This window comes from Trachurus japonicus, chromosome 12 (assembly GCF_045865225.1).
Source record: "Trachurus japonicus isolate A0001 chromosome 12, Traja_1.0".
Taxonomy (NCBI): Eukaryota; Metazoa; Chordata; class Actinopteri; order Carangiformes; family Carangidae; genus Trachurus; species Trachurus japonicus.
In genome coordinates this window covers 1,720,444-1,732,634 of record NC_140918.1, presented here as the reverse complement: position 1 = coordinate 1,732,634, position 12,191 = coordinate 1,720,444, and the positions used below count along the sequence as shown (strand labels likewise).

The 12,191-nt window shown below is 42.1% G+C and overlaps 2 protein-coding genes across 2 annotated transcripts; one reads left to right on the top strand and one right to left on the bottom strand.

Annotated features, from left to right (window-relative positions):
- Positions 1-1,262: 1,262 nt before the first annotated feature.
- pnx (posterior neuron-specific homeobox) lies at positions 1,263-4,900 on the top strand. Its single transcript, XM_085794285.1, has 3 exons — positions 1,263-1,419; positions 2,297-2,704; positions 4,854-4,900. Exons 1-3 carry the CDS (start codon positions 1,263-1,265, stop codon positions 4,898-4,900), a joined length of 612 nt encoding a protein of 203 aa, XP_085650411.1.
- Positions 4,901-7,514: 2,614 nt separating this feature from the next.
- LOC146976776 (tripartite motif-containing protein 16-like) lies at positions 7,515-9,789 on the bottom strand. The gene is made up of 3 exons (XM_085794284.1): positions 9,746-9,789; positions 8,940-9,642; positions 7,515-8,390 (listed from the first exon to the last, which is right to left on the bottom strand). The coding sequence occupies exons 1-3, from the start codon at positions 9,787-9,789 to the stop codon at positions 7,515-7,517; spliced, it is 1,623 nt and encodes a 540-aa protein (XP_085650410.1).
- Positions 9,790-12,191: the final 2,402 nt, after the last annotated feature.

The window sequence follows — 12,191 nt, the reverse complement described above, 5'->3', positions numbered from 1 at the left end:
TAAGGAACTGGATGTTTAAACTGATTTTATCTCTATTTTTGGTTAAATTCAGCTGCTGTTTGTGTTAGTGTTGTGTGCTTTATTGAATTCAACATATAGGCTAATAATAACATAATAATAGGCCAAGAAACAGGTATAAACATGAACTTCCATGCAGGTTGGCAGATTAAAGAGCTCCTCATTAACTCTCTTAATAAGTCGATTAATTGAAGTTTAAACCCACAGAAAGTGTCATACTGAAGGAAGAAGTAAAGTTTTTAAAGCCTCACACCAACATTAATCCTTATTTGGGTAACACTACACACTATTAAGCATTTATTAAGCATTAATAAATACTAAATTCTTCATTTAATACGCATGAATACTCATTAGTATATAGTTTATAAACACAGTTAGTGCTTATCCATGATGGATAAACTATTTTTAACTGTGTTTAAAAACTACATAATGGGTATTCATGTGTTATTAATGATGAATTGCTTAGTGTGCACTTACCCTTATTTGTGTTAACTTTGCTGTTTATGTAAAAGTGGTGTAGGCTATGTTATACTGAATTAAAGGTAGATATAATAGCTTCTGGTTTGCTGGTTTAAACAATAAAATAATCTAAGTTAACACTTGTGTATAGTATCAAACTGAAGTAAGAAGAGTTTTTAAACCTCACACCAACTTTAATCCTAAACAAACTGTCTGATAAACGACTTTAAACTGATTTATTCTTCCCATTATAACTAATAGATGAGTCCATTCAGTTTCAGTAATAATCAATGATCTGTATTGATCTGTATTGATCTGTATGTGTCGTGTTGCCTTCACGGATCAGATCAGATGGTTGCTCCTGTTCGCGCGGGTTTCTCATTAAACTTTCTCTTTGATGAGTCCATCAATTAGCATGTGAAGAGGCGTTCACGTGTCTCAGCGCCGTAAAAATCTCCCACTGGCAAATAATGACAAGACAAAACACAATGCGGAACACGGAGCCAAAGAAAGGGGGCACATTTTAACCAGATGCCGGGCAATAAATAACTGCCCCACTGCCCTGTTGCCCCCCCAGCTGAGAAGCCCGCATTAACATATTCTAGTCAAGAGCCGGTCGGAGCGTGTTCACAGACTTTTATGAATGAAATGTAAATGTGCACACGCCCCAGTGACGCGTGCACAGCCTAGGTATATATATAAGGCACACACACACACTGACCGACACACACACTGACACACACGCAGACCCACACAGACCGACACACACACACCGACTGTGCAGCATGAGTCCTCCCCGCTGCTCTGGAGCTGAGACGCGGCCTCATGCAGCCAAAGCGCCGCTGGTCCGCAGCCTGACGCGGTTCTCCGTGGAGGACATCCTGGACCTGGACCCCCACGGCTTCACGAGGAGGAGGCTCGGTGATGATGACGTCACAACAGGTGAGATGCAGAGCAGCAGAGCAGAACAGCACACCTGTAGGATTCACCTGCACAGACTGTAGGCTACACACTAAAAACTGTTGGGTTAAAAATAACCCATTTTGGGGTTGTTTTATAACTCAACCACTGGGTCACTACTGCACCAGCCCAGCAGTAGTTATAGGGATAGTTCACCCAAAATTGAAATTTCTGGGAGAAGTTTCAGAGTCCTCCGTGGCTTCTCTGAGTTACAGCGGGTCTCGGCGTAGCAGTGCATGTCCATATGACATTTCTGCGTCTTTAAAAGATAAAAACGATCTAATCTTTGAAATATTTCTGAGATGATAAAAGCAAGACTGTACAAGTTTAGTCGTATGTTGTTCAAAGCTTAAATTGCCATCAAACCAGACCCCAAGGTTTCTAGCAGAGGGTTTGATGGCGTCCACTAGCGGCCCAGCAGATGACATTATTTGCTTGGTTATCTGCTGGGGGCCAAAAACAAGAACCTCAGTTTTGTTGTCGTTCAGCTGAAGAAAATTTTGCGACATCCAGTTTTTGACGGCAGTGATACAATCTAGTAAAGCACTCAACTTCCCAGGGTCAGTGGCGTTTACGGGCAGGTATACAGCTGAGTGTCGTCAGCATAAAAATGGAAAGACACGTCATATTTTTGTATTATGTGCCCCAGGGGGAGCATGTATAACGAGAATAGAATTGGTCCCAAGTGAAGGCTGCTGATGGTTTGTCTGATCATTGCATGTATCTGATTGTGTACATTAGGTTTTTCAGGGGGAAAAAATCACAGTGAGGATGTAGGGGTCTGAAAAACTCATGTATTTTCATGTATCCAATTTGATACAAATAGCGACATAGGGCTAACACATTTGTCTTATTCCAGGTGCTTCTACTGACACAGCTGATCCCCGGGGAGGAGAGAGCTGCAGCCCAGAGGATCAGGAGGAGGAGCAGGAGGCTCCGAGGCTCCGGGGGTCGAAGGTGAAGCGCCGGCGGCTCCGCACCTCCTTCACGCTGCAGCAGCTGCAGGTGCTGGAGCTCAGCTTCCGGCGCTGCCACTACCTGTCGGTGCTGGAGCGCCACGGCCTGGCGGCGGCGCTGCACCTCACCGAGACCCAGGTCAAGATCTGGTTCCAGAACCGACGGACCAAGTGGAAGAAGGAGCAGCGGCCGCAGGAGGAGGAGGAGCAGCTCTGCTTCCCCCCGGCCTCCTTCCCCTCCTCCTTCCCCTCCTCCTTCCCCTCTTTCACCTCCCACCCAGCAGCTCCTCTCTGCTCCTCTCCGGCCTTCAGTCCGCTCCACTGGCCGCTGCTGCTGCCCACTGCTCCTCCTCCTCCTCCTCCTCTTTACCTCCGGCTGCATCTGCACTGATGATGAAGATGAATATGAATATGAAGACGGAGCTTCTTCATCACCTCCTGCAGACATGTGACCCAGTACACTGCAAAAACTCAAAGTCTTTCCAAGAATATTTGTCTTATTTCTTGTCAAAATGTCTCATTTCTAGTCAAAACTAAACTCTTTCCACTTTAAATAAGACTGAAAAATTAAATTGTTTTTAGATCATTTTCACTTGTTTCAAACTAATTTTCACTTGAAATAAGTAGAAAAATCTGCCAGTGAAAGTGACAAGTTTTTTTGTGCTTGTAATAAGAAAGAAAAACTTGCTCCACTATCAGATTTTTCTACTTATTTCAAGTGAAAATTTGTTTGAAAGAAGTAAAAAGTGTCTAAAAACAAGCTGCTTTTTATGTGAGGAGTCTTATTTTAAGTAGAATGAGATTAGTTTTGACTAGAAATGATATTTTGACTAGAAATAATACAAATATTCTTGGTAAGATATTTGAATTTTTTCAGTGTAGAAGGCTGTGCCCCCCCAGGACTGAGTTTATCATATGAGATGTTTAAATAATATTTTCTAATGTAATTACACTGTAACTTATTGAGATGAAGGTTTTTTATTGAAGTTTGGTCTCATTTGATTCTTGTTTTGTAAAATATGTGATTGAACTCTGCACTGACTGGAAAGGTCAAAGGTCAAAGAGACTCATCTTTATCTTTTTTAAATGAAATATTGAAGAACAGCTGTAATTTAATTATAGATTATTTATGTAAAAATGGTGATGTTATGTGTTTTTTTTTGTGTGATGAGCGGTTTGAAAACACAAACACACACACACACAGACACACATTCTAGTCACCAAGGTTCACTGAGAACCACAAGGTGGCGCCACTGGAGAGAGAGAGATATGACATCTACTGACCTCTGATCAGAATCATCAGATCTATTGATATCTAATCAGATGTATTGACGACATTTATTAATTTAATTTAATTTAATTGATTGGTTTATTTGACAGGGGCAGTGCAACACTGATCAACAGAATTTAACAGAAACTGCAAAGTGAGCCAGAGTTAGCAAATACAGAGACTGCTTGATGAAAAACTGTCCCTGAAGGCAACGTGCATCAGCGGTTTTGCATGAATTTCCCTCTAAAACAACTCTGTGTGGTAACGTTGTGTTATTATCTCATAGCGGCTCTGCTCCGCCGTTCTAAAAATAGCTTGCACCGACAATTTAAGGTAACAAACCTACTGCTATAGGGATTATGGCAATGGACCAATTTGCCAAAATGTTGAACTATCCCTTTAACTGAGAAGGCAGTTTATAGCCAAGTGTTATTGTTTTATCTCTGGGTTATGAATGTTTGAAGATCATTGTTGTCCACTGACATTTAATGACGTCTAATGCTGAATGATCTTGGTGTGTGCGTGTGTGTTCCTGAAACACTTCTACAGAATGAGTTTAAAGGGATAGTTCAACATTTTATCAAACTGGCCCATTGCCATAATCCCTATAGTCATAGCAGTAGGTTCGTTACCTTTAATTGTCGGTGCAAGCTGTTTTTAGAACGGCGGAGCAGAGCCGTGAGCTGCTCAGAGCTACGCTACGGAGGCTCATTATGGGATTTCTTGGTTTCCCTCATCAAACTCATCAAATACACAATCCAACAACTCCACAACGCTCTGGTGGACAAGTTGTGAGCTGCACATTCACCACGCTATGAGATAATAACACAACGTTACCACACAGAGTTGTTTTAGAGGGAAATTCATGCAAAACCACTGATGCACGTTGCCTTCAGGGACAGTTTTTCATCAACAGTCTCTGTATAAAAACAGCTTGCACTGACAATTAAAGGTAACGAACTTACTGCTAAGACTATAGGGATTAGGGCAATAGGCCAATTTGACAAAATGTTGAATTATCCCTTTAACTTGGCCATGAAAGTGTTGGACCATCTGTTCTCTCTCTCTTTTCTGTCTCTAGAAATGTTTTGTAGCCTACACACACACACACACACACACACACACACACACACACACACACACACACACAGCACATCTGTATGTGATTTAACACACACTCTGATCCTCAGATGTCGGAGGTGAATCAGACGACAAATCGGTGAAGAGTTTAGTTTAGGTTCAGTTAAAACATTGATTGTTGTATCGATTAATTGTTTAACTGATAGAAACTCTGAGATTCTCCGATCGCTTCATCAACATCAACAAACCTCAGAGTGTCTGAGGTGAAAGTTTTACGAGCTGCTGGCAGAAGAAACTGATGTGAAGCCGTTTCCATCAGCGAGCGATTGGAACCAGATGGAGCTGCAGGAAAACACAAGATAAAGGAGGCTATTGTCACACACACACACACACACACACACACACACACACACACACACACACACACACACACAGTGAGTCAGTATCTACTGGAAAAACCACAATGATGTGACACTAAAAGGTTTTTTCTTCTCTGCGGTCGGAGGTTAAAGAGTCGAGTCGTCTCCTGAGACTCATTCACTCACATCTCTATGTTGTTAAATTATATATATATACAGTATATATATATATTTTTTAAATATACGTTTATTTCTTTTCAAAATTTAAGAGAAACACAGGACAAACAGATAAAATAAAGTTAGTTGTTTTTTATTTTATTTTCACGGTGTCATTACACTTATACTTACAAGACACACCAAAAGAAATATAGTACAATGAACAAAAGAACATCACCACATAAAGCGCATTCACCACATACTGAGCTAAATAAAACACTTTGTCACTAAACAGGTATGCTTGTCTACAGTCATCGGCCACAGAAAACAAATCAGGACAGTCTGGGGTCATTTTAAGAAAGAGCTTATAATGTCTACAGTCTAGTCATGGTAAAAAGGACAGTGAAACAAAAAATGCATTTCGTTTTCTACCTCTCTAGAAAAAAAGACAAAAGACCCTCCAAAAGACACTCAGCTCATCTCGTAAGAAAATAATAAAGGCCACAGTCATTAAAATAAACTAAACATATTTAAAGAAAACTGTACAAAGTGAAAAGTAGTAGTAAAGTAAGTAGAAAGTAGTAGTATCATCTCCCCATTGATTATTATCATGATATTTACACTTTGATTGAACCTCATAACAAAAACATAAATGTAAATGTGATTGTAGATTTCTTAGTTTCCACCGTGAGAACAAACCTCAGTGATAAAAGAAAGTCTGGTAGTTTCTCTGTTAAAGGGATACGCCAACATTTTTTTTCATCTCTTGCCTCACTCCCGAGTCCATGACCAGCAGATAGACACCATCCTTTCAACTGTGCGTGCAGTAACAAGGGAGATACGGGCAGAGCTGGCGCACCGCTAATTAGCTTAGCTCAAACACTGGAAGTGTATGGGTAGTGTTAGCCTGCCTCCACCTAAAGTCGCTAATTAGCTTAGCTCAAACACTGGAAGTGTATGGGTAGTGTTAGCCTGCCTCCACCTAAAGTCGCTAATTAGCTTAGCTCAAACACTGGAAGTGTATGGGTAGTGTTAGCCTGCCTCCTACCTAAAGTCGCTAATTAGCTTAGCTCAAACACTGGAAGTGTATGGGTAGTGTTAGCCTGCCTCCTACCTAAAGTCGCTAATTAGCTTAGCTCAAACACTGGAAGTGTATGGGTAGTGTTAGCCTGCCTCCTACCTAAAGTCGCTAATTAGCTTAGCTCAAACACTGGAAGTGTATGGGTAGTGTTAGCCTGCCTCCTACCCAAGCCGAAAACATCGGTCCGTTCTGCTTCTCTCAGAAAATCTTTGTATTGGAGTCAATGAGGAGCAGAGACAGACGTGGCCGCACTTAGAGGCTGATTCTGTAAATTCTGTAAGTCTCTCTGATATTTTGAGCAGATGATGAGAAACAGAACAAGTTTGTCTTACAAATTCTGAAAAAATCATGTGTGTAGAGTGTAAATTGTGGCCGGGCCGAGTGTGGAAAGAGAAAAATTCAGGAATTTTTCTGGGCTCTCTCCCACTCTAACCGATGATGTCACCCACTCTAACACGAACATTCCGTGCAATACACACCCATTATAATCTCATAATTTCTCCAAAAATGATCATGGTCATTGATCACGGATTGATCAAAAACTATATGACCTATCAAAATGTGGAATAATACGACAATACACAAGACTTGTGTCTACTGTTTAAAGTTTAAATGGAGTCTCTAGGTGAAAGTATGCCTGAGCAGTAGACGTTTGTTAAACTCCAATGATTGTTCTATTTTGCTCCTTTTTTTTTCGCCCGTCCCATTGACTTCAATGCAAAATTCTGCGCAGTTTTTCGCGACGTAAACTGTTGAGAAAAGTAATAGCACACCGAGACCAGTGCCCAAATACAGATTTTAACCAACTGCACCTTCACTTTAGGTGGAGGCAGGCTAACACTACCTATACACTTCCAGCGTTTGAGCTAAGCTAATTAGCGACTTTAGGTGGAGGCAGGCTAACACTACCCATACACTTCCAGTGTTTGAGCTAAGCTAATTAGCGACTTTAGGTGGAGGCAGGCTAACACTACCCATACACTTCCAGCGTTTGAGCTAAGCTAATTAGCGACTTTAAGTGGAGGCAGGCTAACACTACCTATACACTTCCAGCATTTGAGCTAAGCTAATTACGGCAATACGGCTCTATCTCCCTTGTTACTGTACGCACAGTCGAAAGGATGGTGTCTATCTGCTGGTCATGGACTCGGGAGTGTTTAAATGATGATCTTTGTCTATTTGAGTTTACACAACTCTGCTGTGGATCCAGGACAAACATAAAATCCAGCGTGTAGCGGCTGAGTGAATGTGGTCTGGACTCTGTGGAGGAGAGTCATGGTTTGAGAGACGCTGTAGAAGGACAGAATACCTGCTCTGTGATCCAGGTACACTCCTAGTCTGGAGGACTGAGGACCCGAGACTGGATTTCCGATGTTGTTGAAGCAAAATGTGAATCTGTTGTTGGAACTCTCTAACGACCAAGATTTGTTATTATATCCAAACCAACTTTCCCACCCTGCTCTGCTGATATTCTTGTATGCGACTGCTACAGAAACTCCCCCTCCTCTTCCCCACCCCACCTCCCAGTAGCAGCGTCCAGTCAGACTCTCTCTGCTCAGGACCTGAGGCCATTTAGCGAATCTGTCTGGGTGACTAGGATGAGACTGATCTTTACTCGTAGATGTTACTTTCCTGTTTCCCTCAGATAATGACAGTTTTCTGTATGCTGTGTTTGGATCCAGTGTGATTTCCTGTGAATATCTCAAGAACCCAGTTCTGGTCTTGGGCTCTGGTGGTGACAGTAAAACATCCACTTCAGCCACTGTCAGTGAGATGTTTGTCCACGTGTCTCTCAGAAGGTCCTGTAGTTTGTCTCTGAGCTCTGACACAGCTGCTGTCACATCCTCAAAGTGTCTGAGAGGACGGACGTTGATGCTGGATGAGTGTGTAGATGGACTGAGTGCTGACAGTGAGGGGTAGTTGTGTAGAAACTGGGTGTGATCCTCTGTGTGTGGCAGCAGCTTCAGCTCAGCGTCTTTCCTCTTCAGCTCAGTGATCTCCTGCTCCAGCTTCTTCTGAAGCTCTTTGACTCCACTCACTTGAGTTTCCTGCTGGGATCTGTGGTATATTGATGTGTTGATGAAAAGAAGGGATCACCGCTGACACGTCTTCAATTGTATTCAAAAAAGAAGTTTATTAATCAAGAAGAAGATCAGTGTACAAAAATGCCGAATCCTGGAGCATCTCTGGTCCAATATGAGATCTCTCTCTACTGGCCCAAAGCTCTGACCTTATAGGCTATATGTTTCTAACTCCAAACACTCCACCTTCTCCAAACTAAGGAATGCAACTAATCAACAAAGACAACCTTGATCTGGATCATTTACTTTCTGGCATTTAACCTCTTGACCAAATCGATAACTTTTGGGCTACCATAGGTCAACGGAAGAAGATGCCCTTGACCTAAGGTTTCAGCCTTTAGGCTAAACAAAACAATCATCAACTTTCCAACAAACCAAATTGCTTCTAGGCAGGATATGGAACCCATGAAGCAGAGCATCAGTTCACACATTCCTTCAGTTCAGAGAAAGCACACACACAAAGAAAAACACAAGACAATACAAGATATTTAAGCAAGAAAGTTAAGGTGTATAATACACTACAGATCTGATCTGCTGCTTCAGCTCAGAGCTTCTTTTCTCCATCAGACGGATCAGCTGAGTGAAGATCTTCTCACTGTCCTCCACTGCTTTATCAGCAGAGCCATTGATGGCCTCCACCTCCTGTTGAAGCACCTTCACATCTTTCTCTCTGAGCTGGATTCTCTGCTGGATTTTCTGTCGACTCAGCTCCAGCTCTCTCTGCCTCTCGGTCCTTTCTGCCACGGCTGAGACTGTGTCGTGGCCTTTGTGTTCATCCAGAAGGCAGAGGTTACAGATACACTGCTGATCGGTGCGGCAGAACATCTTCATCGCCTCATTATGATGAGAGCAGATCTCCTCGTGGAGCTTCTTGGACGGCTCCACCAGCTTGTGATTCTTAAACGTAGGAGACTCAAAATGAGGTTGGAGATGTTTCTCGCAGTAGGAAGCCAGACATTGCAGACAGGACTTGACAGCTTTGAGTTTCCTCCCAGTGCAGACGTCACAGGCCACATCTTCAGGTCCAGCATCGCAGGGATCAGCAGCAGCAGCAGCAGCGTGGAGTCCAGTCTTCTTCAGCTCCTCCACTAAAGCTGCCAACATGGTGTTTTTCACCAAGTCAGGTCTTTGTTGTTTGAACTTCTTCCTACACTGAGGACAGCTGTGGGTTTTCCTCCCATCCTCTCCATCCCAGTGGGTTTGAATACAGTCGAAGCAGTAGCTGTGTCCACAGGGAATAGTCACTGGGTCCTTCAGTAGATCCAGACAGATGGAACAAGAGAAGGTCTCCTGGTCCAGACGAACTCCTTTCTGCGCCATTTCACCTCTCACAGACTAGAGCTCTGGAAAAGAGAGTAACGACACGCATCGGTCCAATGGCAGCGCCTCCTGGTGGTGGAATATGGGTTTTGCAAAAGCGCCCAAGAACTGACATCTCTGCATTGTTGGTGAATGAGCAAGTGTGGTATTTTCAATAATTTAAGGACATTTATAGATCACCCACGTTAATAGCATCATTGAGGATCCTTTACAGATAAATATTAACACATAGACGAGTAAAAAAAAAAATAGTTGTCTACATTAATGTTTCAATCTAAATTTTGTAATAAACAAATTATAAGAACCTACTTACCGGTATTTAGGATGGCTTTTAATACCCAGTAGCACGATGGCACTTTTATCTTATTTTATTTTATTTTAAAGGACAATTCCAGGCGAATTCAACTCAGGGGTGTATTTTCATATCATTTTAGGTCTAAAAGAATGAATCTGAAGATTTTCAGTTTAATCGCTCCTGTTTTGCGGTAGTTGCATCTGTCCGCGCATCGCCACGGCAGCAATGAATGGGAGTGGATAGTTCCGCTGTTTAGGCTGTTTCCAGCCCTCAAAGCCGCAATTTTTTTCCACAGACAGCATCAGATGGAGACTCAAACATGCACCGAGAAGTTTATTTACTTCAACAAGCCGACGTGTTTGTAAAACTAGATCTAATTCAAAGTCTCCCAGAGTCTCGCGCGAGACCGAAGTTGCAGTGCTGGTGTATTCAGGTGCAGTAGGAGCTACCGCTTGTGTCATAAACACAGGAATATCAACTCTTTACTTGCTTCAAGTGTACATTTTTTTCCACAGACAGCGTCAGATGGAGACTCAAAGATGCGCCGAGAATTTTTTTTACTTGAAGCAAGTAAAGAGTTGATATTCCTGTGTTTATGACACAAGCGGTAGCTTTTCCCACTGCACCTGAACACACCGAGCGGCAACTGGGTCTCGCGCGAGACTCCGGGAGACTTTGAATTAGATCTAGTTTTAAAAACATGTTGGCTTGTTGAAGTAAATAAACTTATCGGTGCATGTTTGAGTCTCCATCTGACGCTGTCTGTGGAAAAAAATTGCGGCTTTGAGGGATGTAAACAGCCTAAACAGCGGAACTTACATCCACTCCCATTCATTGCTGCCGTGGCGATGCGGGGACAGACGCAACTACCGTAAAACAGGAGCGATTAAACTGAAAATCTTCAGATTCCTTCTTTTAGACCTAAAATGATAGGAAAATACACCCCTGAGTTGAATTCGCCTGGAATTGTCCTTTAACTTATTTGACTTTGCTGTATTCTATTGCTCTCACAGTTTTTATTGTTTTTAAATTGTTTTTATTTCTGCTTCTTTCTTTTTATTATTACACTATGTAAAGCACTTTGGTACTCCGAAAGGATTGTTGTAAAGGGCTGTATAAATAAAGTACATTTACATACGTATAATTTTAATATGACCAAGACACTTAAAAACAAAAACACGGCCGTTTTCATCAATTTACAAGCAAGTGGGCAACACACATACATTGGAGTGAATGGGTTTTCTGGGCGCTTTTGCAATACCCATATCCTGCCACTAGGCGCACAACCCTTAAACCCTTAAACCCTTAAACCCTTAAACCCTTAAACCCTTAAACCCTTACCACGGGAGTCAATGGTGGTGTCGTTACTCTCTTTTCCAGCGCTCTATCACAGACGACGACGATGACGACGACTGTCTGAGATTCTGTTGCTCAGAAGTTAAACCAGTTTGAACTCTGATCTCTGTCGGCTCCTCCTCTTCGCCACATGTTGGTTCCACCCATCTTCTATGTACAAATCCTCACACATTCTCCTGCTGGTCAAAGCGCTGGTTACTGAGTAAGCAAATTTGCACACATTGTTGAGTATTATCAGTAGTCGAGTTGTAAAAAAAATTCAGGGGGATGGTCTATTTTTTTAACCTTAAAAAAAGGGGGGGGGGGGGATTCATGTAAATTCGATATCAAAACAAAACACTGAAAATAAGACTTCTTAATCCTCTCAAATCAAATCAAGCCAAGTTTATTTGAATTTTTTTTATTTGTGCCCTCAGATTTTATTATTTTTTTTATTCAACTCTCTAATGATGAAATAATTAGGGCTGTCAATCTATTAAAATATTTAATCCCGATTAATCTCATGAATGTCATACTTAAAGCAGAAGTAAGTGAAATATTTGTGTTAATATAAGTCTTAAATAGTTGTATCTTCCGACAGCAATCACTTCTATAGAGTGTTTGGTCTGAAACACGGGTCTGTCAGTCACTCTGCTCTGCTCTGAGCCCAGGAGAAAACATTTATCGTATCCTACAGTTTTTATCCAATGAGGAGAGAGAACGGCATGCAGGGCTGTGTGTGCAGCCAAGGAACGCCGTGAATGTGGCGACGTAGGGACGAGGACTGTTACGGTGCGTTCAAGGAAACTCGTATTTTTCCG

Coding starts and splice junctions, on each gene's coding strand:
- pnx (XM_085794285.1), top strand. CDS start 1,263: ATGAGTCCTCCCCGCTGCTCTGGAGCTGAGACGCGGCCTCATGCAGCC. Junction 1,420..2,296: donor TGATGATGACGTCACAACAG/GTGAGATGCAGA, acceptor GTCTTATTCCAG/GTGCTTCTACTGACACAGCT. Junction 2,705..4,853: donor CTGCTCCTCTCCGGCCTTCA/GTCCGCTCCACT, acceptor TCTGATCCTCAG/ATGTCGGAGGTGAATCAGAC.
- LOC146976776 (XM_085794284.1), bottom strand. CDS start 9,789: ATGCGTGTCGTTACTCTCTTTTCCAGAGCTCTAGTCTGTGAGAG. Junction 9,643..9,745: donor AGAGCTCTAGTCTGTGAGAG/GTGAAATGGCGC, acceptor CTGTGGACACAG/CTACTGCTTCGACTGTATTC. Junction 8,391..8,939: donor AGCAGCAGATCAGATCTGTA/GTGTATTATACA, acceptor CACAGATCCCAG/CAGGAAACTCAAGTGAGTGG.